The 26,700-nt window shown below is 42.2% G+C and overlaps 2 protein-coding genes across 2 annotated transcripts in view; one reads left to right on the forward strand and one right to left on the reverse strand.

Moving 5' to 3' along the window:
• The window catches only part of TG (thyroglobulin), a 141,566-nt gene that overhangs the window by 23,553 nt on the left and 91,313 nt on the right, over nt 1-26,700 (reverse strand). The window lies entirely within an intron of this gene.
• SLA (Src like adaptor) lies at nt 4,720-26,671 on the forward strand. Its single transcript, XM_087703844.1, has 7 exons — nt 4,720-4,822; nt 12,897-12,996; nt 16,523-16,609; nt 17,495-17,598; nt 19,124-19,255; nt 24,642-24,774; nt 26,291-26,671. The coding sequence occupies exons 1-7, from the start codon at nt 4,759-4,761 to the stop codon at nt 26,499-26,501; spliced, it is 831 nt and encodes a 276-aa protein (XP_087559970.1). The 5' UTR covers nt 4,720-4,758; the 3' UTR covers nt 26,502-26,671.

The following is a 26,700-nucleotide window of genomic DNA, read 5'->3' on the forward strand; positions in this document are numbered from 1 at the left end:
TCCTTACTCCTGCCGCACAAAAAGCCACATCAGCTGGTAAGATACATTTTCCACATTCTCCCAATTCCTACGACCTGGTGGTGGGGTCACTCCTGGGGGAGGCTCCAAAAATTTTAGCAAAGGGTTCTCTGCTCGGTTTCTGGGTGGGTGTGGCCATGATGGGCGTGGCCTAGTCGGCCTCCTGCACCCCAGGCTCCAGAGATATATCCAATTTCCGCAACTATTTTTCATATGTTTTAGCCTCCAGACCATTAATCCTCCATGGGGCTCTTTTAGAATAGAGAAATATTGATTGATGAACAGATTAAACACACAGAGAGAGAGAGAGAGAGAGAGAGAGAGAGTGAGAGACAATTCTCCATCCATCCACCGCCTCCAATTTCTTGGAGGGGAGGGTTCCTGTAACATGAGCCAAGGTGGCGCAGTGGTTAAAAGCAGCACTGCAGGCTACTGCTAGATCAGCAGGTCAGCGGTTCAAATCTCACCGGCTCAGGGTTGACTCAGCCTTCCATCCTTCCGAGGTGGGTAAAATGAGGACCCAGATTGTTGGGGGCAATATGCTGACTCTCTGTAAACCGCTTAGAGAGGCCTGAAAGGCCTATGAAGCGGTATATAAGTCTACTGCTATTGCTATTGCTATTGCTATTGCTTTCCTGTCATACAATTAGGCAACTTCCCATACAGGAACTACAATTCCCATTATTTCTAATCAGCTCCCTTCTGATCATGCTGGCTGGAAGATGACCCCGGCTGAATTGAGCAAGTTCTCCGAGCCACAAAGTTCTCTAGATTTCTCATAATTTCTAAACTTCTTGTACAGGATTTCAAAAGAACAGATTGTTACCAACCCTGAAATAACAGAAGAAGACTTCATACTGAAGAGAGTTCTCGGACAGAGAGTGCACTACAAACCACCTTTGATGTTCCAAAATGGAAGTCAGCCTCTACCATTGAAACCGGTTTTAATCTCGGTCGTACGTGTCTTCTTGACTTCTTCGGTGGAGACTTTTGGGTCCAAGGCCTTGTCCCCTATGGCTACTTGGAATCTGCTTATCAGTCAACATTCTGATGTTACAGGCCACATGGAGCTATCAAGTGGTAACCAAACAACTTTATAAATACATCAGCAACATAAACAAGAGATGACCATCTGTGGCTCATTCTATAGGAAGCACAAACTCCGCTTTTCTCACAGCCACGTCTGTCACTCACCACACAGACACCCATAACTACATGAAAAGGCCTCATCAACAGTTTCGCCCTCCTCCAAAACCAACTCCCTTTTAGCCATCGTCCTCCGTTGCAAGCGACAGGAACCACATCTCTTGCAAGTACGCAGAAGCCTTCCGTATTTCTAAAAGGAAGTGTGTGGTCTGCTTAACCAATGCTGCACTACAAGATAGACCGAACTTCCCCAAAGTCCTATTTTGGGGTCAGCTGCTGTCAGCTCTGAAGCTGCAGTTCCTTCTGAGTAGACTTCTCACACTGAGGGACAGCTGTTTCCCAGCGGTATAGAGAGACAGAATAAAAACATCGAGAGGAGGACACCATGGTTGACATCTGAAGACAAGGTAAGGATCCATTTTACCCATCTCCAGGTAGAAAGATTCCCTCCCTCTACTCATAACATAAAGATCTCTGGCTTAAATCCAAAGATGTTGGAAAAGATTTATCTCTAACAAGAGTTCAGAGCTTAAGTAACCGTTTCGCGTTTTGCAAAGAGTTTTGGATCTGAGATACTTCGGTAGAAGGTCCTACTCATTAAAAGCAACCAGAGATGTGGGAATGTGGTGTTTTTTTTTTCATCCAAATGGGTTCCACAGATGAAGAGAACAGAATTCTGTTCCATCTCCATCATTCCTTTAAGTCCCCACTTGTTCCCAGTAAAAAGGATTGCAATACTACAGAGCAGAAGAGGAAAGGCAGCTACCTACATACCTTTTTTCACTGTGGACACCAAGAGATGCTATCTCCAGATACTTGCCTACTTTGACACATCAGCTACGGGAATACCACAGATTCTTCCTGGACCACCTCTCCTTCTTCTGACTGCTAGGATCTGTTCACCTATCCTCCTTGAACAGTTATCCACAGAAGAGAAATCAAGCACAAAATTTGTCACCTTGGTTGCTGTTCTCCCATTGGGAGATGATTCGATTGGATTCAGAGGACAAGTGATCTGTACTTGTGGAAGATCTTCCACCCTTGCTTGGAAGAGGGGCATTGTCTTTTTAGACAAAAGTCAGCAAAGAAACTGTGATAGAAATATCAAAGAGAAGATGGACTTGCTTGGAGGAAGGAATACTGTGTTGAATAACAGAATAACAGAGTTGGAAGGGACCTTGGAGGTCTTCTAGTCCAACCCGCTGCTCAAGCAGGAAACCCTATAGCATTTCAGACAAACGGTTGTCCAATCTCTTCTTAAAAACCTCCAGTGTTGGAGCACCCACAACTTCTGAAACCAAAGCAACTTTCAAAGGCCTACCCAAATATGTTGTAGATAGTTGACCTCTATGTGGATTGAGAGCCAACTTGGTCAAGTGGTCAAGGCATCCGGTTAGAAATCAGGAAATTGTGCCTTCTAGTTCTGCCCTAGGCATAAAGTAAGCTGGGTGGACCTTGGGCCAGCCACTTTCTCTCAGCCCTAGGAAGGAGGCAATGGCAAATCATTTCTGAAACTTGACCAAGAAACTCTAAGGAATTGACTGGGAAGTCACCAGAGGTCACCAGTGACTTGAACACACTCCAAAAGAAATGTGTATTACGTTTGGACTGGGTGAAAAATTTCATGCATAATTTGTCCCTAACACAGAGCAGAAAATGTTTGGGGGTGGAATGGCAAGGCGGCTTCTATTTCAGAGGCAGAAAGGAATAAAAACACATTCACGCCCACTTCGTATTCTCATGGAAAAAAAACGCAATTCAGCCCCTGTCACACCTGCTTCTCAGCAGCAAAATCGGGGTGAAGTTCGCAGACATCACAACACCCCCCCCCCAAATTCTCTTTGGAATTGCCTTCCATGCTGTCTTTAGGCTACTTCAGAACAATTGTGGGAATTCACTGAGATTGTGGGGAAAATGAGCCCAAATGAATTACCGATCTGATGTTGGAATTGACACATACGTAGTTAACACCTATCGGTGTGAAGGAGCCGGAAAACACACTCAAATAGAAAAGTGAGTGTGCTCATTTCCGTTTCAAAACTAAATTAAGAAGCGCTTCAATACATCTGCTAAACCAAATAAACACACACCTCTCTTAGCAAGGCCGGTATCCATCCAGGATCACAGACCAACAGACTTTAGATGAGGACAATTTCATTTCACAGCCTTGACTTTTAGAGATTTTATTTTTCTCTTTTATTCCCCCTCCTATTTCCCCAAGAAAAGGAGGTCAATATTAAACCTTACTTTTTTTTTCTGTACCACAACGTAATTTGGATTAACCCTGCACAGAGTTTTAAAAGAAATATTAAATGGAAAGAGCATAAGCTGTAGCATAAGCATAAGGATAAGGGTGTGCTTAAGCGCACCAGCGTGGCTACCATCCCTGTCCTACTGTCCCCATTTATTTGTACTCATTTCCTTTCTTCATGTCCATGTTTATACTTACACCTGTTATCTTGTACATGTTTGGCAAATGAAAGAAAATAAATAAAAGAAAATAAAAATAAATAAAAGAAGAGTTGAAGAAGACAAACTAAACAAGCTTATTTAGAAATACAGTTGTTCTTGGGACCTCTTTACGATTTTTAAATATCTGGAACTGGAGAAGCAGGTTTAATTTGGGTTAAAAACTCCTGCAGGATTCTAGGCCCTTGATCTATTTCATGGATTTCTCAGAGATCCTAGAGTTGGAAGAAGGCCATTTGGATGATAAGATTCAATTCCTTGCTTAGTGCACAACGCCAATAAATACTTATCAAGTCCTGGCTAAAAAAACAGCAAAGGTGATCTCATCTATTCCTTCAATGGTTGATTTCCACCTGCTCTTATTTCGATTTCCCCCTCTATCGTTTCATCAGAATTCTTCCTGTATCAAGACCAATATTTCATCTCCTTCAGACTGGGAAAATAGAGCATAGACATTGAATTTTGTCAGGTATCCCTCAACGGATATCTCTTCTGGGTGTATTTTACAGGGGGTCTCGTGGTCCTGAGAAGTTAGAAGGGTCTTGTTCAAAATAGAATGTTTACAAAAGTTGGCATATGGAGAATGCGTTCATCATTATTCAGATTGTTGTAATATCACAGTTGAGAGCCAGTTGATGTACTGATTAAGACACCAGGCTAGAAAAGGGGGAACTTTGGTTTTATTTTCACATTGGACACAAAGTTAGCTGGGCGTCACTCTCCCTTAGTCCTAAGAAGAAAGCAATTGCAAATGATTTCTGAAAATCATTGCCAAGAAAACTGGGGACAGCCTCCTACAACTGGACGTGATTGAACAGAAGAAAGAAAGATTACAATTGTTTTGTAAACTTAAAACACTCCAGTGCGTGTATATATGTATGGAATAGAATAACAGAGTTGGAAGGGACCTTGGAGGTCTTCTAGTCCAACCCCCTGTAGATAAATATTGGACCACAAGTTCTCATCAAGCTTTCTATCTATCCTACAAAATAATAAATACCTTCTTCATATGCCAAGTTTGGGAAAAAAACTACCTTTAAAAAAAATCTGATGTGATTGAACTTTTCATGTTTGTTTTCCCTAGTTCTGCGGTGGGGGAAATCACTTGGAAGGAACAGAAAAACAATGGGGAACGCTATCAAAATACTGAAAACGACACCTGAAGTGAAGAATACACCTTGGCAATCAGGTAGGTGATCTTTTTTTAAAAAACTATGATTCAGGAGGACATAGGAAAGGAAGAAAAAGCACAGAAATGGAATGATAACTAGAAACATATTCCTGCAGACAACTACTCTACAATGTCCCATGACATCATAGTTGGCATCGATGCTTGGTAGCCCACCAAATGTTGGGGTCCCAGTGGCCGAATATTGGCCTTTGCCCCAGGGTCCCCTTCAGCTGGTATTTCAGACTTTTGAATTTAGAATTTTAAATAAATACCTAGGCAACGCCGGGTTATCGGCTAGTCTCAAATGAAATACTGCTTTATAATAATACAATAGCAGAGTTGGAAGGGACCTTGAAGGTCTTCTAGTCCAACCCCCTGCCTAGGCAGGAAACCCTACACCACTTCAGACAAATGGCTATCCAACATCTTCTTAAAGACTTCCAGTGTTGGAGCATTCACAACTTCTGGAGGAAAATTGTTCCACTAATTAATTGTTCTCACTGTCAGGAAATTTCTCCTCAGTTCTAAGTTGCTTCTCTCCTTGATTAGTTTCCATCCTGCCATCATGTAATCAGAATGTAGGTGCTTGGTATGTATTTATGACAGTTGCAGTGTTCCAGGTTCATGTGATTATTTGTGACTGGCTTCTATCAATATGAGGGCATGTTATTCCCTTCATGGAAATTGCTAAAATAATGCATTTTTGCTTATAGAGTTGGAAGGACTTTGGAAGTCTTCTAGTCCAACTCCCTGCCTAGGCAGAAAGTCCTATACCATTTCAGACAAATGGTTATCCAATCTCTTCTTAAAAACTTCCAGAGTTGGATGGAGCATTCACAACTTCCGGAGGCAAGTGATTCCACTGATTAATTGTTCCCACTGTCAGGAAATTTCTCCTTAGTTCTAAGTTGCTTCTCTCCTTGTTTAGTTTCCACCCATTGCTTCTTGTCCTACCCTCAGGTGCCTTGGAGAATAGTTTGACTCCCTCTTCTTTGTGGCAACCCCTGAGATATTGGAACACTGCTATCATGTCTCCCCTGGTCCTTCTTTTCATTGAACTAGACATATTCAGTTCCTGGAACCGTTCTTCATATGTTTCAGCCTCCAGTCCCCTAATCCTCTTTGTTGCTCTTCTCTGCACTCTTTCTAAAGTCTCCACATTTTGGGTGATAGGTAGTTGAATCAGAAAGCTGTTGTTTTAATTCTGCACAATTCCCTTCTGTGTAGTTCTCCTTTTCTACCAAATAGGCCTATGTTTGATGTTCCCTTGCTCGGGTGAGGGTTCTTCTGAGAAATGGCTTCCTTTTTTAAAAAAATTGGGGAAGAAGGAGAAAGCACCAAAGCTCTCTTATGTTCTTCCAGTTTGAACTGGTTGCATGCCATATTCCCCAATTGCAAAGGCTTACCTTTCAACCTACAGCCAACCTCGCTTCTGATAGGATTTCTCTCTACATCTCTGGCCCACCAGAACCCACCAGTTTACCCCAAGCATAGGTAGGCCTTGCCTTATAACCATTTGTTGAGTGACTGTGTGACGTTACAATGACACCGAAAAAAATGACTTATGACCGTTTTTCACACTTATGACCCCGCGGTCTCGTGATCAAAATTTGGATGCTTTGCCACCTGATTTGTGTTTATGACCGTTGCAGTGGCCTGGGGTCACGTAATCCCCTTTTGCGGCCTTCTGACAAGCGAAGTCCATGGGGAAGTGTCAGCCTCTGCTTCGCTTGCTTGCTATCGGCTGCCATAGAAACGGGGAGGGTGGGGGCATAGTATTGCATAAGGGGAATGATATGGTACTGGAGGAGTTAGGTAGAAGGGAGTTCTGTTCTCACCCTCTTCTGCGCATGCTGAAGGCTGATGTTTAGACTTGGTCAAGGCCAACCATCTCGCATACCAACCTGATGAGGCCTTTTTGGAATTGAATTGAATTGAATTTTATTATTTGTATGCCGCCCTTCTCCGGGAGGGACTCAGGGCGGCGAACAACTCAAAAGGGGGAAAAGGGGAACATAGAACAAAATGCAAGTAATTAAAATAACCAAGAATCGCACAACCATACAAGTCGAGAGGGGAGGGGAACTCATCAATCCCAGGCCTGCCGGCAAAGCCAGATTTTGAGGCCTGGAGAGAGGTGAGGGTCCGAATCCCTGCGGGGAGTTCGTTCCAGAGGACCAGAGCTGCCACAGAGAAGGCCCTCCCCCGGGTAGTAGCCAGATGGCATTGGCTGGTAGACGGAACCCGGAGGAGGCCAACCCTGTGTGATCTAATGGGTCTTTGGGAGGTAATTGGCAGCAGGCGGTCTCTCTTTTGAAAATGTACCCCACGTGATACCTTAGGGAGTTGCAGATTGGACTCTGGGCTGGGGTAACTGGAGGGAGGGTGCTCGGCAATCATTTGATATGTACTTGTTTGCGCCTTTTTGGCTCAGATCTTGCTTTCCTTTTCATTGCTTTCAATGCATATCTCGTAAAAGTACTTTATCTCTATTCAAATGGAGTTGAGGTTTTTCTTTCTTGGATATTGAAGGAGGCACGCCTGACAGGAAGCCAGATTCACTTAACAAACATGTTTCTAATTTAACAGCGATTTACTTAATAACTGGGGCAAGAAAGGTTGAAGAACTCATTTTGCGACTGCCTCAGCAACAAAAAATTTGTGGCTGAATTGTGGCCATAAATTCAAGGACTCCCTTGAATGTTAGATGCTCCCCTTTGGTTTCAATTCTCTTACTAGAATTCAAATTTTGTTCAACCGCACCATTTGTATACTTCCATTTAGTTGCATTTTATTGCTTTCTTTCACCGAAAGTATGGCTGGTTATGTTAAGCCTTTAGCTGAATGGAAGGGAAGAGTGTCAAAATGAATGAATGGAAAGGTTAATGAATAAGAGGATGCTGTTTTAGAAGGCTGTTTTTTATTTTTTGACTCAAACTGTGAGGAGTCAAAAATGATGAACAGGCTAAAAGACGACGCAATTTAACTTTGTTCTTTCCCGTACTTTTAATCTTGATGAACATTCATATCTCTTTGTGTTATTTTTCCTTAAATGGGAGCTCCATCACTGGATGTTTCTAAGAAGAGACTAGACCAGTGTTTCTCAACCTTGGCAACTTGAAGATGTCTGGACTTCAACTCCCAGAATTCCCCAGCCAGCGAATGCTGGCTGGGGAATTCTGGGAGTTGAAGTCCAGACATCTTCAAGTTGCCAAGGTTGAGAAACACTGGACTAGACAGTCACTTATCTGAAATACTACAGATTCTCCTGCTTGAGCAGAGGGCTGGACTAGAAGACCTCTAAGGTCCCTTTCAGCTCATTTATTCTATTCTATAAGTAAGCATATTTGAAAGAAGTTTTCAAATATTATAAACTTGTGCAATTTCTACTACACGCAGTTCTCAACTTATGACCACAATTGAGCCCAGAATTTCTGTTGCTAAGTGAGAAATTGAGTTTTGCTCCATTTTATGATTTTTCTGACCACATTTGTTAGGTGAATCACAGCAGTTCTTAAATTAGCAACACGGTTGTTAAGTGAATCTGTTTCCACCATTCACTTAGTTTGTCAAGAGGTCGCAAAAGGAGATCACATAACTCCAGGACATTGCAACCGTCATAAATGTGAGTCGGCTGTCAAGCATCCGAATGTAAATCACGTGATCGTGGGGATGTCACTGTAATGGTTGTAAGTGTGAAACATGGTCATAAGTGTGAAGCGTGGTCATAAGTCTTTTTTTTTCAGCACTATTGTAACTTTGAACAGCCACTAAATGAATTGTTGTAAGTTGAGGACTACTGTACTGCATATATTTATGCACAAGTTCCCCCTAAACTAAGGATTTGGTATTCGATTTTTAAATTGCACTTAAAATGAACAAAAATGCAGTTTTCAGCAAATAACTCTTTCAATTTACATGAAGTAGTTGAACATTTCTTGGAATGAATTATGGGGCTTACTTACTTTCCCCTCCTCGCTAATTTTCCACTATTAAAACTACATCGACTTTGACTGCAGCTGTTTATCTGTCCATCATTTCATGTTCTAAAATTAAAGCCTTTTTAAAAAAAAAAAAAGTCAACTCTGAAGTCTGTTGATTCTTGATAAGACTATTACAGATTGTTCTTTTAAAACATGTCTTCAGTCAAAGGAACAAAGATCTTTTTTAAAAAAAATTCTAATGAGATGATCATTATCAGTTTGTATTTAGCTTTTCTTGGCTATTTAACTATGTAAGGTCAGATTGATACTTTCCTTCCTGTCTTTCTTCTAACATCTCCATAAACACGCAATCCATCTAGCAACCTGTTGTAGCTATTTAAGTTATGGATTGATTTATAAGATTCTACTTGTACAACAGCGAGGGAAAATAGTGCTCTCTTTCTCCGCAAGTTTTAATTCATTCACAGACTTAATGACCATAGCTTATTTTTTGTAGCAAAGGGACCGAAAGAGCCTAAGGATGGAGTCAAAAGAGGAATTAGCCTGGAGTCGTTGTGTTCCCATAAGTGATCCAAGTCAAAACCAGGGGTGGGTTCCTGCCAGTTCTAACCTCTTCTATAGAAGAGGTTCCACAAATCTACAGTGCCATTTAGATTTAGAACCGGTTCCAGCTCCCTCTTCCCGCCCGTCCACACATCATCAAGATGAAGAGTGAGAGGAGGAATTCTGGGAGTTGAAGTCCACAAGTCTTAAAGCTGTCAAGTTTGAACACCCCTGGGGTTTTTTTTTTCTAAAGGGTTAGAGGTGCAAGGGTCTTGTAACTTGACAGCTTTAAGACTTGCGTGCTTCAAATGCCAGAGTTTCTGAGCCAACATTTTGGCTGCTAAGCAAGAGTTAAGTGAGTTTCACCACATTTTACAAGTTGGCCACACCAATCCAGTCACATGGCTGGCAAGCCACTTCCACCCGGTCACATGGCCAGCAAGCCACTCCCACAAAGCAGGTGACACCTACAGAAGAGGTTCTAAAAAAATTTGAAACCCACCACTGGTTGAAACCCTCTTGAATTCCACAGACTCTTATGTAGAATCAATTTAGTGCTGGCCATTAGTAACTAGATTTTTGTGTACAAGCTTCAGCAATAAATCAATTTAACTAGAACTTAACCTGTGGCCCTGATTCTTCGTGCATGACATTTTTCTTGATTAAAATGTCAATGCCAACTCTTTTTTTTTTCCACCATGCAGCACTGTGGGAAGGCCCCTCTCCCAGACTAAAATATTCTACGGAATATTCATCATAGAGTTCATCATAGAATAACAGAGTTGGAAGGGCCCTTTGAGGGCTTCTAGTCCAACCCCCTGCTTAGGCAGGAAGCCCTATACCACCAAGTCCACAACCAAAAGAAGCTTAACATTGCCACTGCCTCTCATAAGTAGTTGCATGAGTTTTCCACCTATTATCTTGCAGCTGAAGAGGAGAAGCCCACAGTTACTTTGGTAGTAGTGGAGGAGGAAGTGTGCACATTTATGAAATCTTGCACCCCTCCGTTGCCAAATGGAAACATATAATTGGGAAATAGAGTGGCTCTACTTCTGGTGACAGAATAACAGAGCTGGAAGGGCCCTTGGAGGTCTTCTAGTCCAAAGCTTGCTTAAGCAGAAGGCCCTGTACCATTTCAGACAAATGGTTATCCAATCTCTTCTGAAAAACATCCAGTGTTGGAGCATTTACAACTTCTGGAGGCAAGTTGTTCCACAGATTAATTGTTCTATCAAGACATTTCTCCTTATTTCCAAGTTGCTTCTCTCCTTGATTAGTTTCCACCCATTGCTTCTTGTCCTGCCTTCAGTTTAGATGCTTTGGAGAATAAGTTGACCCCCTCTTCTTTCTGGCAGCTATCACTGCTATCATGTCACTCCTGATCCTTCTTTACATTAAACTAGACAAACCCAATTCCAACAACTGTTATTTATATGGAAACTAATCCAGGAGAGAAGCAACTTAGAACTGGGGAGAAATTTCCGGACAGAACAATTAATCAGTGGGACAAATTGCCTCCAGAAGTTGTAAATGCTCCAACACTAGAAGTTTTTAAGTATTTCCTTCCTTTTTTCCTTCCTTCCTTCCTTCCTTCCTTCCTTCCTTCCTTCCTTCCTTCCTTTTTTCTTTCTTTCTTTCTTTCTTTCTTTCTTTCTTCCTTCCTTTCTTCCTTCCTTCCTTCTGTCCTTCTTTCTTTCTTTCTTTCTTTCTTTCTTTCTTTCTTTCTTTCTTTCTTTCTTTTATCAGACCAGAGGATCTTGACTTAACACTTTCCCTGAAAGAGAAGATGATCTTTTTTTATTAGGAATTATGTCAGTGAAATACAAAAAAGAAATCCAGTATTTAATACTACATATACTTTACAGCGGCAAGGATTGCCTTTGCCCAGAAATGGAAAAACAAATTAACCCCAAATGAAGATGAAATAATAAGAAAGATTATGGACTGGATGCCGAAATGGATGAACTAACTAAAGAAATCCAGGGAAAGGAAGAATCAGAATTCTACCAGATATGGGATAAATGGTATAGGTGGATGGAGGAAAGAAACAAAAATCAATGAAAGAATATAACACTCAAAATAATAGTTATGAGTAAAATAAGAGGGTTAAGAATGGTGAAATCTAAATGAAATACAATAGAAGGGGAAATAATATAAGGTGAGCGATATCGATTGATGATTGCTAATATAAAAAACAGGAAGTTCCTGTTCACACTGTATTGTATAAATGTGGTGCACGTCTAATTTTTGTGGTGTGTATTTTACATGTTTGTTAATAAAAATCTTTTTTTAAAAAAGAAGAAGATGATCTTGATTTTTCTGCCTTCTTATATAGTTTTCTGATATGGTTTTCTTTTCTTATATAGTTTCCTGGCTTCTTCTACTTTTCGATTTCCCGTGGCACTGTTGTTAAATCTAAATTTAATCTTACACCCTTAGCAAGACCACAATATGCTGTTTAAGCAGTATAATAAAATCAGTTTGCTATCTTGTGATTGTAATCGTACAGGTTAACACAACATTCTCTATAAACGCAATCTCTTTTAGTGCGACTATCAAATTTCCTAACGATGCCTTAATTAATTCATAATTACCAAGTCAAGTTTTTTTAATACAAAATCAGTAATTTATTAGGCACTTCTTTAGGCAATATCTATTCGCAGTCAAGTCTGTGCTTTATTTGATTTTTCTTCTGAATTTTACCCCTCTTCCTTCCCTCCCCTCAGTCTGGTCACGATCACATTCCCCTGTAAGATGCACCCCTTTCAAGCCAGCTGCAGTAACCTGAAGTTCTGACTTCAGCCGGCAGTATGCGTGGAATATACTCCCTCTCCTTTCTACTATGACAAAGGAGATTAAAGAAAAAAGAAAGAAAGTCAATAAGATCTCTACGTTGAACTCAGCTTCTTGCTGTTACCCAAACTTTAAGCAGTTTAAAGAAGGATAAAATTCACTCCTCAGCTATTTTTACTAGGTATATGTACTGACTTTACAGCGGTAGAGACCAATTTGGTTCTGCACCTAATAACGGCAGCAAGACTGTTGGTGGCGCAATATTGGAAGAAGGAAGACGTGCCTACAATCCAAGAATGGACATTGAAAGTTACAAACTTAGCCGAGATGGCTAAAATATCAGCATATCTTAAAGACCACTCAAATGAGAGATATAAACGAGACTGGAAAAAGTGGATTGACTATACACAAAACAAATATGGGACTAAGAAATTCCAGATAGCCTATGCTTAAGATTAGGAATAAGTTAAACTCCTTTCTACTATGACAACGTGGGAGAGTTGACAGTGACTTAATCACATTTACTATTCTACTAATATATAACTGCTAAGTAGTTGCAATGAAACAAGGACACAAATTAACGGAATGAATGCTAATTGCACAATAACAAGAGGACAATTCCCGCCAATCCTTGTGAGGTCCTTGAATGCATCTGGGTGGCCATCACAATTCACAAACATTGACTAGATGTCTCCTCTAACACCTGGCACTTCAGGGACTTTAAACTTTTGTTTTGTAGAGCATGTTAATCAGACTCGAGCAACTATACCTTACATTGTATTAACTGACTGACTGATTGATTGATTCTGCAGGCCAGAGAAGTGATTTTCTCGCTGTCCTCTATGATTACCCCACGCCGGATGTAAGCCAGCCTATATTTCAAGTTGGGGAAAAACTGCGTGTGCTATCAGAGTAAGTATGCAAATTTTTTTTGTGTTATAAAAGTTGTGGCTATGGAGATTCTCAGTCATCTAGGTCATGGTTGTCCCAAAGGTGCTTTTTCAAGAGGCAACAGGGTTTTCTTGGTTTTTCTTTGAAAATATTTCACTTCTCCTCCAAGAATGAGTCCCCTTCGGGGGGGAAAAGGGCAGCATATAAATATAATCAAATCAAATCAGAATCTTCCTGGATGATCTGAAGAAGCTTCTTGGATAAGAAGCTGGCATCTTCAAAGAAAAACCAGAAAGTCCCACTTCCTCTTGGAAAAGCACCTTTGGGATTATAAAAGTTGTGTTTTCATTTGTATTTTTCTTATATGGTTTGGCTACGTTGTGTTAATGTTATATATATATATTTAGAGCAGATGTTATCTTTGGAGAAACAGATTTCTAACTGTTTAAGGTTTTCTTCCATCCATCCCCACCAAAAAGAGGTGGGAAAAGTCCTCCCCCCCCCTCAATTGCAATAAAGGTCAAGAATTTTGTAGATTCAATTTTACCATCCTTCCATATCATTTTAATAATATAGTATAGACTTTATTGTCATTGTGCAAAATAAATAGAATGAAATTGGTTAATAGTATTGTTAAAGGCAAATTTTACTCCACTTTTGTTCTTTGCTTAACTAATAATTTGAATGGCTGTTTTTTTTTGAACTCAAGAATTACAGCAGCATAATTTCCCACACATTTTGATAGGTGTTTCGTAAAGTATTTCCATACTTTATCCCTGACTTATTTTATTTATTGGTTAGTTTGTTTTGTCGTGTTTATGCAATGTGTATTGGAGGTGATGACCCTTTGAAAGTTGCATGCAATGAAAATTTCATTTTAATGTATGTCGATTGATGTACATTTAAAGCGACAATAAAGTTATTCTAAGTTCTAAGTGATTGTTGACAAAATGGACAAATTAGGCAACTATTCTCAACTGATTAGAGCATCTCACAATCACGTGACTATGACCCGCAACGTTTTTTGCCAGTTTACAGCAAAAAAAATAATAATAATGCTCATTCAGAATAGCGGGTTCAGACTTACGACTGCATGGTTCATTTAACAACCATTGTAAAAAATGGTCATAAAATCCAGTCTGATCATGCGGGTGCCTCAATTTACTGCCATGTCTTACAACTAAAATTCCAGCCCAATTGTGGTTCTAATTCTAAGATTAACTGTATGGGCTACAGAAGCCAGCTGAAGAAGACACTTGAAAGCAAGAAGAATGGATGAAAACAGAATATTAGCACTGGGTGGGTAGGGATGCTGAGCTTGTCGATCAGAAAGGTCAGCAATTTGGTGGTTTGAATCCCTAGCGTCGAGTAATGTGAGTGAGCTCCCGTTACATGTCCCAGCTTCTGCCAACCTAGCAGTTCGAAAGCATGTGAAAAATGTAAGTAGAAAAATAGGCACCACCTTTGGTGGGAAGGTAACAGCATTCTGTGTGCCTTCGGCATTTAGTCATGCTGGCCACATGACCACGGAAACGTCTACAGACAGCGCTGGCTCTTTGGCTTTGAAATGGAGGTGTGCACCGCACCCTAGATTCAGGAACAACTGCCACATATGTGGGAGGGGAGCCTTTACCTTTTAATCACTACGTGTTTTTTTTCAAAAAAGGAATTAAACCATACATTGATGGAAAAACCATATAGATTCTTTAGTCTATAAATTACGGAAGGAAATTCTTGCCTTTCCTGCCATCACAAATGACAATCAATATGGATTGTTTCCAACCAATGTCCCTTCTCTTTCCTTCGACCTTAAAAAACAAAACCACGAAGATGAAAGAATCCGCCTTTTGTGTGTGCAAAAAGGAAAACAGCCCATCGTCACCCTTGTGTAAATTGTCAAGAAAGTAGCTATTTGCCTCCACCCAGGTCTTTCAAACCAGGTGATCAGGCGTGTTGATGGTGGACAGTTTTAAACCAGGCCCAAAAATAAACATTTTTTTCCCCTTGCAATGTACCTTTCGTGTACCAGTCAAGCCTTTGAGCTCACAACTGACAAGTGTGGCAGCCGAGACTGGATGGAACTTTCCTCTTCCTGTTATGACACTGCTGGCCACACAAACAAATGTCATGAAAGCTTTCAGAATAGGCTAAGACAGTGTTTCTCAACCTTGGCAACTTGAAGATGTCTGGACTTCAACTCCCAGAATTCCCCAGCCAGCATTCGCTGGCTGGGGAATTCTGGGAGTTGAAGTCCAGACATCTTCAAGTTGCCAAGGTTGAGAAACACTGGGCTAAGAGCTGTGGGTCCCTTTAATAGTAGGGCACCCACAGGGCAAATAGTTGTTTCCTATCAGGAAATTATACAGAAGTAGGGTCCATTGACTTTTAAGTGCCTGCTCTTAAAATTCCATGATGGCGTTATGGGTCAAAGCACTCAGACTAATGCATACAAAGCCCACCGTTTTGGAATCTGCTAAAATTAGCATGTTCCTTCCGTGAATACCTTTCTTTAAATCTCAGCCTGAACATGAACTTCACTCTATCCAATCCCACATAAGCAATAGCAATAGCAATAGCAGTAGACTTATATACCGCTTCATAGGGCTTTCAGCCCTCTCTAAGCGGTTTACAGAGAGTCAGCATATTGCCCCCAACAATCTGGGTCCTCATTTTACCCACCTCGGAAGGATGGAAGGCTGAGTCAACCCTGAGCCGGTGAGATTTGAACCGCTGACCTGCTGATCTAGCAGTAGCCTGCAGTGCTGCATTTAACCACTGCGCCACCTTGGTAGTACATTAAATTATCTACCTGTCAATGACTACTTCAGCTTCACCTACAACAATACAGGAGCTCACAGTAGATACAAACTTATGGTCAACCGTTCCAAATGGTTTTGGAATTTTCATTTCAGCGGCCCACGTGTTCCAGAGTTATGCTAGAGCGCACACACACACACACACACACACACACACACACACACACCCTGAGGGGTGTTAGTGGTGTCTTACCCCCACAGTATTTTTTCTCAGAGAGTAAGTCATCTCTGTACCAAGTTTGGTTGAAATTGCTCGAGGCGTTCCAGAGTTATGCTGGAACACACACACACACGGAAGGACGGATGGACGGACAGACAGACAGACAGAGACACAACTATGAGATAATAGGTCTGTCTTGGTCATTTTAAGGCAGTGGTTCCCAAACTTGGCAACTTTAAGACTTGTGGAGTTCAACTCCCAGAATTCTCCAGCCAGCAGAGAATTCTGGGAGTTGAAGTCCACAAGTCCTAAAGTTGCCAGGTTTGGGAACCACTGTTTTAAGGTAACTGGATAGGTTTTCCAGGAAAAAAATAATCAAATCGCAGGATATATTCTATTTCTAGCTTCTGGGATTAGATGTCCTTCAAAATCCTTTGTAATGCTATGAGAGCACGAAGGACCCCTCAGTTCAACCCGGAGCTGCAAATATTCTGTATTATTGAGACCAATTTTAATTCTCGACTGTTTTCACCATGCCTTTGACAGCAACTTCCTCTTTTCACTTTTACAGCGAGGGTGTCTGGTGGAAAGCTTGCTCCCTGACTACAGGAAAAGAAAATTATATTCCGGAAAATTGTGTTGCCAGAGTTTACCACGGGTAAGGAATTTCCTTATGTGTATCTATATGTACCCACGCTGTTGAAAATGCCCATTTCTGTACTCATATATGACTAGCTGATAACTTGGCATTGTCCAGGTATTTATTTATAGGGAGGGAAATGACGAGACCAAACATAATTTCTAATGTTGGATTTTCTCCCTTACCAGAGGGAGCCTCCTTTTGGAGTACTGTGAAGCCATTACCATGGCAACTACACTACACTGTACAGTAGAAGCCATTTTATGGCATTACAGTAGAAGCCATTTTAAGGCACAACAGGCTGTATCATAACAGAACACATACCCGAGGGGTGTTAGGGGTGTCTTACCCCCACAATATTTGTTTCCAGAGAGTAAGTCATCCATGTACCAGGTTTGGTTGAAATTGCTCGAGGCGTTCCAGAGTTATGCTGGAACACACACGCACACACACAGAGAGAGCCATGTATGAGAGTGTGTGTGTGTATGTATTTGTGTGTGTGTGTGTGTGTGTGTGTGTGTATCTCTGTAGCTATATCTATATCTATATCTTATATATAAGATATGCCCATCAATTACATTTTCCACTCTCTAATGTGTGTATGTATTTGTGTTTGTGTGTGTGTGTGTGTGTGTGTGTGTGTGTGTGTGTGTGTGTGTATCTGTGTATCTATATCTATATCTATATCTTATATATAAGATATGCCCATCAATTACATTTTCCACTCTCTAATAACTTACAATCAGCAACCGGCGGGAAAATCCAGATGTGTACAAATTAGAATATTTCATGAGACATCTTACTTAGACTTCCTGAGCCTGTTGTGAACTTTGCTGAGCAAAATTATCTTCTCTTTTCCCCTCTGCATAAACCTGACCTATTTCTCTTTTGCTTTTCCTGCAGCTGGTTATTTGAAGGCATCGGTAGAGAAAAAGCTGAAGAACTCCTGCTCCTTCCAAGTAACAGAATCGGCTCTTTCATGATTAGAAAAAGTGAGACCACAAATGGTAAGCAAAAGCTGGTTAGGTAACCCTGGTCTATTTCCTCACAAACCAGTAAGCGCATGATTGACTCCATGCTCTTGGGCTGCTATCCTGATTGATGGCTAGACTGCCTAGGGTAGAAAGGAATTGAGTTCAGCATCTAAAGCAGCGTTTCTTCACCTTGGCAACTTGAAGATCGGTGGACTCCAACTCCCAGAATTCCCCAGCCAGCCTTGCTGAGAGTTAAAGTCCAAACATCTTCAAGCTGCCAAGTCTGAGAAATGTTGCCCTAGAGCCATGACGGCGAACCTATGGCATGCGTGCCACAGGTGGCACATGGAGCCATTTGTCAGGGCACGCAAGGCCTTGCCCTGTCAGCTGGCTAGCGTGCATGCGCGCAGTGGCCAGCTGACTTTGGCCTTCTTTTGAGGCCATTTTGCACCCTCCGGAGGCTTCAGCCTCCAGCAGGCACAAAATGGCCTCAAAAGAAGCCTCCAGTGTGCGAAAAACTAGCCCTACAGTTCAGTTCAGGAACGGACTTCAGGTTTGCACGTAGGACTGTTTTTCACCTTCCGTAGCCTTCAGGGAAGCCTCCTGAAGGTCCCTGAAGGCTCCGGAGGTCGAAAATCAGCTCTATGGACAAACCGGAAGTCACCATTCCTGAACCTCCAGTTCCCTGTAGGTCTGTTTTTTGCTCTCCAGAGGCTTTAGGGAAGCTAGAAAGCCTCTGGAGCCTGGGGAGAATGAAAAAGTCATGGCAAAAGCAGGGGGATCACACACATAGCATTATGGGTGTGGCACGCCAGTGCACGACCCCCCTGTTCCTCCCCCTGCTTTTGGCACAGGAGCCAAAAAAGGTTCACCATCACTGCCCTAGAGTATAAACGCTATAGACAAATTCGTTGGACGAGATTAGGGGTGGGATTCAGCCGGTTTGGACCGGTTCGAGTGAACCGGATGCTAATTTTACATCTAGTTCACTGATCTGGTAGTTACAAGGACTGGCTGGCCCCACCCAGGGAAACAATATAGTAACCCTAGATATCTCTTTTTCCAATTAGAGATATCTAGCTGACGGAAAGGGCAAACATGAGCATCACACTCAAGAATGAGAAACTGTGTGAAACAGATGTTAAGAAGGATTGAGTCTGGTGAGGAATTCTGGGAGTTGAAGTCCACACATCTTCAAACTGACAAGGTTGAGGAACAGTGATCCAGGGAATATATAAGGGATACAAAGGAATATTAGGATAGGGACAGTGGGCACTCTGGTGCACTTATCCATGCCCCTTAAAGACCTCTTAGGAATGGGGTGAGATCGACAGTAGACAGTCTTAAGGTTAAAGTTTTGGGGGTTTGGGGAAGAAACCACAGAGTCATGCAGTGCATTCCAGGCATTGACCCCTCTGTTTCTAAAGTCGTATTTTCTGCAATCAAGTTTGGAGCGATTTACCATAGGTTTGTATCTATTGTGAGCTTGTGGGTTGTTGTTGTTGCAGCTGAAGTATAAATGGGGACTCTTATTATAGCAACTTTGCTTTCCCTCCAGGTTTTTATTCGCTGTCAGTCCGGCACGCGAATGTGAAACATTACCGGATCTTCCGCTTGCCAAACAATTGGTATTACATCTCCCCTCGGCAAACGTTTCAGTGTCTTGAGGACCTCGTAAACCACTATTCTGGTAAGAGAAAGCTCCAACCACCTTCTTTTCCAAGATCACAAATACAACATGTCAAGTTATCCTGGCTAGAATTTATACTTTCTGTCCCTGCAATGTTCAGTTATACCTAGGATGTAGAAATGAATCAGCTGTCCCCCTAGAGTCAGTCTAATGTGCTTGTAGCACACAAACAAATGTTTTAGACAATATGGGGAAGTGGGATCCTTGGTGCTCTCTGATGCTTGGTTGTTTCCTTGCAGACGTTTTATTACCCAACTAGGTAACATCATCAGTGCTAGGAAGGAATGGGGTTGGCTCTCTGTTTATATACAAGCAAAACCCACTCGCTTCTAGCACTGATATAAAAAAAAAATATTGCTTAAGTCTGATGTCACTATGTTGTAGTTTAAGGCAGTGCATGTGTAATATTTGCGCACGGCTACCAGTGGCAACAAATCTCATCAGGCTCAAGGTTGACTCCGCTTTCCATCCTTCCAAGATGGATAAAATGGGGACTCAGATTGTTGAGGGCAAGACGCTGCCTCTGTAAACTGCTTAGAGAGGGCTGTGAAAGCCATGTGAAGCGGTATATAAGTCTAAGTGCTATTGCTATTTCAATGGAGCCATGCAATTTCAGTACATCGTAGTCCCTGACTTACCACAATTCGTTTAACCTCAGTTCAAAGCTACAACAGCCTCGGAAGAAAATTACTTACAAACTGTAGAGTTGAAAAGCATTTCCACTGCTACGTTCCCTGAACACATATTAAGACTGTGCTATGGCAACAATTTATTTGTCGTTAATCAAATTCATACTGACGTCTATCTCTCCAAAAGCCACTCTGCATTGTTGTCCAGCAACAGACAAAACAATCGATAGAAAAAACAATATGGATTGGATTGGATTTATTATATTTATATGCCTCCCTTTCCCCTGGAGGGGACTCAGGGCGGCTCACAATTCAGTCAGGGAAGGGGGTACAGACAGGGGATAAAAAAACGAACATAACAATACACAATTTAAAACACACAAACAACCATACCATTCGAGGGGGGGGGGGGCAAAAGCTCTTTAGCCCCAGGCCTGTCAGAACAGCCAGGTTTTAAGGGCTTTGCGGAAGGCCTGGAGGGTGGTGAGGGTTCGAATCTCCACGGGGAGTTCGTTCCAGAGGGTCAGAGCAGCCACAGAGAAGGCTCTCCTACGGGTAGTCGCCAGTCGGCATTGGCCGGCGGATGGAATTCGGAGGAGGCCTAATCTGTGGGATCTAATCGGTCTATTGGAGGTAATTTTTTATGGGTAGATAAAATTTTTTAAAAGCAACAGTAATAAATACTAGAAAAAGTACGAAGGGGCCACAATTTTGCCTGCATTGTCCTTATCATCTGAGATTATTGATGATGGTTTTAGCCTTCTCACACGCAATCCTAGCTGCAAGTGGGATCTTGGAGTCCTAGTGGACAATCACTTAAATATCAGCTGTGTGCAGCAACAACTAAAAAAGCCAACACAATCCTAGGCTGCATTAACAGGAGGATAGAATCAAGATAATGTGAAATTCTAATACCGCTTTACAAAGCCTTAGTAAGACCACACCTGGATCCAGTATACTGCATCCAGTTCTGGTTACCACAACACACACACACACACCCTCTGGAAAGAGTGCAGAGAACAGCACAAGAATGATTAGGGGTATAGTAAAGCAACATGTTGATTTAAAACCAGAAATATTCCTGTTGGGTATTTTACCAGAACAGTACAATAAAGGGAATACATATTTAATTTTACATGTGTTAACAGCAGTGAGAATTGCTTTTGCACAACAATGGAAAAATGAAGTGATTAACTATGTGAAGTGAAGACTTATTAGTATGGCTAAGCAAATATTATTATTGCTACGTGATTATTATCAATGATATGAATATTACTGTTATTACTATTATTACTTTTCAAAGCTAACTGTGCTCAGACAATACACTGTTCATGTAGATATTGAGTTTTTGTGTTTACTAAAGAAAAATGTATAAATAAAACTAAAAAAAAAGAATGATTAGCGCACTGGAGGCTAAAACTTACAAAGAGCAGTTATAGGAACAGAGGAGGTCTGTTCTAATGAAAAGAAGGATTGGGAGAACATGATATCACTGTTCCAATATTTGAGGGGCACCTACAAAGATGGGGGGGGTCAAACTACTTCCCAAATCACCAAAAGGCAAGACGAGAAACAATGGGTGGAAACTCACCAAGGAGAGAAGTAACCTAGGAGAAATTTCCTAACGGTGAGAGGAATCAGCTAATGGAACAGCTTGTCTTCAAACGTTGCGGGTACTCCAGTGGTGGGTTTCAAAAAAATTTAGAACCTACTCTGTGGGTGTGGCCTCCTTTGTGGGAGTGGCTTGCCACCCATGTGACCTGGTGGGAGTGGCTTGGCAGCCATGTGCTCTCTCTCTCTCTCTCTCTCTCTCTCTCTTCCTTTTGTCTCTCTGTCCATTTTTCCTTTTTTTCTTTCATATCTCTCTCACTTTTTCTTTCTTTTTTCTTTTTTTATTTATTTCTTCCTTTCTTTCTCTTTCTCTCTCTGTGTGAGTCTGTGTGTGTGTGTGTGTGTGTGTGTCAGTCAGTGGTGGGTTTCAAAAATTTTTGGAACCTCTTCTGTAGGTGTGGCCTGCTTTCTGGTGGAATTCGGTAGATTTGACGAACCGGTTCTACCGAACTGGTGCGAACTGGTAGGAACCCACCTCTGGGGTACTCCATCGCTTTCAAAAAGACACTGGACAATCGTTTGTCTGAAATTATATTGGGCAGTGATGGCTAACCTTTTTTGGCTCGCAGGGGGGGGGGGTCATGCACACCCATAATGTTATGCGCATGGACCCAGCGCACATGTGTGCACTCCCTCCCCCCCTCACTTTTTGCATGCTTTTTTCACCCTCCCCAGGCTCCAGGGGCTTTCTAGGAGCCTGGAGAGGGTGAAGAAAAGCCTCCTCGCACGAAAAGCACAAAAAAACTGGTCCTATGGGCAAACCAGAAGTTCAGGAACAGTTTTTGCCCTCTGGAGCTTTCAGGGGCCTTCAGGAGGCTTCCCTGAAGGCTCCAGAGGGCAAAAAACTTCTGATTTGCTCATAGGGTCGTTTTTTGCCCTCTGGAGCCTTCAGGGAAGGCTTCCGAAGTCTCCTGAATGTTCTGGAGGGCAAAAAACGGTCCTATGAGCAAACTGGAAGCCCTTTCCTGAAGTTCTGCTTTGCCTGTAGAACCGTTTTTTCACACTCCGGAGGCTTCAAAAAAGACTCTGGAGGGCAAAAAACGGCCTCAAAAGGAGGCCGAAGTTAGCTGGGCAGCGTGCATGTGCACTCTGGAGCAGACAGGGCAATGCCTCATGTGTCCTAACAAATGGCTCTGCATGTCACCTGTGGCACACTTGCTATTCATTCGCCATCATGGCCATACGTTCGCCATCATTCGAGGAGGGGGTTGGACTAGAAGACCTCCGAAGTCCCTTCCAACTGTATAATTCTATGTTCTAATTAAAGTGAATATCTCATGCATTTTCAATGGTGTGAAACCACAACTTCCCTAACAACAACCAAGCCACTTCTCTCACAAACCAAGCTAGCTGAAGATTCATTCACAACAGGAAACCATGGTTTGACACCCAGTGATAGATAAATCTCAGGGCTCTGTGCTTATATTTCAAACTGCTTCGGTGGATTGGAATGATGTCATGTCCTAATCTCTTTCTCCATCACTCATCTCAAAACATTTTGCTTTTTTTTAAAAAAAAAAGCATTTAAAATAGAGGATGTGAAAGTGGAAGTCATATGATAACCAGCAACTAATTTTAGCCTCAGTCTGTTTTGCACAGCTAGTGTTTTTTTTTCCATACTCACCCTCACAAACTCATTACCTAAACGGAGTTGATTCAAATGTGCACCTGAAACTATCATTTGGAAATTGTTTGAAGCTTTGGGTGTTTTATTTTTTTTAAAAAAAAAATCTCAATGGAAACCATTTCCTCCTATTTGCAGATGTGCTTAAAATAAAATAACATTAGGGAAAAGAAAGAAATAAAAGTCATCCTTTCGCATAGGAGGAGGTGCTAAAACTATAGCTGTTAATCTTCAATGTTGCAGAGAATTTCACTGTGCACTTTAAAATAGTCCAGAGATTTTCCTGCAAACCGATTAGAAAAGAATGCCCAGTTCTAAAGCATATTGGAAAGCCTGGAATTGTTGTTCTTTCTTTCTGTTAGTCTGTTGGTCTGTACATCTGCTTTTATTTTAAATTCACCTTCTGCTATTTCAGTGTTGGATTTGACTTATATAAAGAAAGAAATTCTAAAGAAATGTAAAGAGTTTAAAATGTACTCCTTCAATCGAAGTAGAGCTGGAAGGGACCTTGGAGGTCTTCTAGTCCAATCCCCTGCTGAAACAGGAGACCCTATACCAGGGATGTCAAACGGGCAACAAGACATTGCCATCACGTGACGTATAGCAATTTTTCCCCCTTCGCTACACCGGAGGTGGCGTGAGTTTGACACCCCTGCTCTATACCAGTTCAGATAGGTGGCTGGCCAGTCTTTTCTTAAAAACCTCCAGTAATGGAGCCCCATTTCCAAAGGCAAGTTGTTCCACTGGTTAATTGTCCTCACTGTTAGGAAGTTGCTCTTTAATTTCAGGTTGCTTTTCTCCTTGATTAGTTTCCATCCATTGTTTCTTGTCCTGCCTTCTGATGCTTTGAAAAATAAGTTGACCCCCCCCCCTCTTCTTTGTAGCAGCCCCTCAAATACTGGAATGCTGCTATCATGTCACCCCTAATTCTTCTTTTCTTTACACTAGCTAGACCCAAAACCTGCAGCCGTTCTTCATATGGTTTAGTCTCCAGGCCTTGGATTTTAAGAACTTCTCCTTAAAATATTCAGATGTATATAGTGGAGCTCCATCTACCCATTAAATAAGAGACGTAGCTTGTATTGTTTTGCTTCCAAATCTATCCATCTATCTATTTATATAGTGTGTGTTCTGTTAAGATACAGCCTGTTGTGCCTTAAAATGGCTTCTACTGTATTGCTGTAAAATGGATTCTACCTTACAGTGCAGTGGAGATGCCATGGTAACGGCTTCACAGTACTCCACAAGGGGGCTCCCTCTGGTAAGGGGGAAAATCCAACAGAAATTACATTTGGCCCGGGCATTTTCCACTTATAAATAAATATCCAGGCAATGCCGGGTTATGGGCTAGTTCAACATATATACACACACATAGACACACAGACACACACACACATATATATATACATACATACATTTCTGGAATTTATAGTATTGTAAAGTCATTTGGAACATCAATGTATCAGTGGACAGCCTAAAATGAGGTTGATTGCATGCATTTTGCCTTTCTTTCAATCTGCAGAGGTGGCTGATGGCTTGTGCTGTATCCTCACAACTCCTTGCCTCACCCAACTCACCCCCATCCAGGAAGTAAGGACTCAAGAGCCCCCCGTGGTGATGCGCAACAAAACCTTCAAGTGGAATCATATGCAAAGGTACTCCTTGTTTAAGATAAGACTCTTGAGATATAGTCAATTCCAAAACTGGAAGTGAAACAAAAGTCTGAGAAGGAACAGCCCTAAATTCTCAATTTTGCAATGGAAATAAATTATTCGGTACAGGTAGCCCTTGATTTACGATCCCAGCTGGGCCCGAAACTCCTGCCGCTAAAAGCAGGACCGTTATTAAGTGACTTTTGCCCCCCATTTAATGACCTTTCTTGCCACTGTTGTTAATCACTGCGCCTGTTAAGGTAGTAACATGGTTGTAAAATGAATCTGGCTTCCCCATTGACTTTGCTCATCAGAAGGTCACAAAGGGTCCCAGAACTCTGCAACCATCATAAATACGAGTCAGTTGCCAAACATTTGAATTTTAGCCATGCTGCAATGGTCATAAGTATGAAAAATGGTCATAAGTCACTTTCTTCAGTGACATAACTTTGAACGGTTACTAAACCAATGCTTGTAAGTTGAGGGCTGCCTGTGTATAATAAACGCAAGCTTGTTTACTACACGGTCTTACACAATGCTTTGGAGCCAGACATAAGTTCAGGGATGAGCTACTGGAGGTTTGCAGGGGGTCGGGAGAACCTCTAGCTAAGATTAGCAATAGCAATAGCAGTTAGACTTATATACCGCTTCATAGGGCTTTCAGCCCTCTCTAAGCGGTTTACAGAGTCAGCGTATTGCCCCCAACAATCCGGGTCCTCATTTTACCCACCTCGGAAGGATGGAAGGCTGAGTCAACCTTGAGCCTGGTGGGATTTGAACAGCCGAACTGCTGAACTGCAGTCAGCTGAAGTAGCCTGCAGTGCTGCACTCTAACCACTGCGCCACCTCAGCTCATCTGATTCTGTACAGTTCGGAGAACCCCCAAATCCCACTCCTGGCTGGCCTCGCCCATCCTGCCCCTCCCCTCCCAGGAGTCCCCACACGGCCCGTTTTGGATGCAGGTAAGTGCAGCGGGTGCACAGAGGCTCGGGGAGAGCAAAAAATGGGCATACCGGAAATTCAGGAAGGCCGGAAACAGGCCCGTTTTCAGCCTCCAGAGGGCCTCCAGAGCCTGGGGAAGCCGTTTTCGTCCTCCCGGAGGCTGGGGAGGGATAAAACGCCCCCGCTGTGGTGCAGGAGGCTGACTGACTAGGCCATGGCCCCACCACTCAGCAACCGGTCAGAGAACCTCTTGCTACAACTTTAGAATAGCAATAGCAATAGCAGTTAGACTTATATACCGCTTCATAGGACTTTCAGCCCTCTCTAAGCGGTTTACAGAGTCAGCGTATTGCCCCCACAGTCTGGGTCCTCATTTCACCCACCTCGGAAGGATGGAAGGCTGAGTCAACCCTGAGCCAGTGAGATTTGAACCGCCGAACTGCAGCTTAGCAGTCAGCTGAAGTGGCTGCAGTTCTGCACTCTAACCACTGCACCACCTCGGCTCTAGACCACCCCTGTACAAATATTCTCTCCTATAACCATGAAAGTTTTTAAGCCCCTTTTCTTTTCTCCCAAGGTCCAAGGAGTGCGACGATGACATTGCAGACATGCTCAGATTGGAAGATTCTGGCCTCAGCTACGGTCTCCGAAACAGCATCGCCTCTTACCTTGCCCTAACTATGGACGACAATTCTTCTCTCGTGAGAAAGAAAGCCAAAAAGACGCAGTCTATGATCTGTCGGAGCAACCACCAATCCCAACCTGGTTTCCTGTATCATGAGGACTGAATCTGAGAAAAGCCAACTTGGGAGTTACCAAGACGGATGCGAATTAGCACTTTGAGTTGATGTTGCCTGCACTCTTGGAAAGCTCATCGACATCATTCCTAGATAACTGAGATCTCATCTCCAATCTCACAGATGCCCTAAATATACCCATATTTATATTTATTTATGCCGGGGGGGGGGGGTTCCCTTGTAAAATATG

The sequence above is a fragment of the Thamnophis sirtalis genome, unplaced genomic scaffold (assembly GCF_051295495.1).
Source record: "Thamnophis sirtalis isolate CommonGarterSnake01/CBP01778 unplaced genomic scaffold, rThaSir2_p1.2 scaffold_2, whole genome shotgun sequence".
Classification (NCBI taxonomy): domain Eukaryota; kingdom Metazoa; phylum Chordata; class Lepidosauria; order Squamata; family Natricidae; genus Thamnophis; species Thamnophis sirtalis.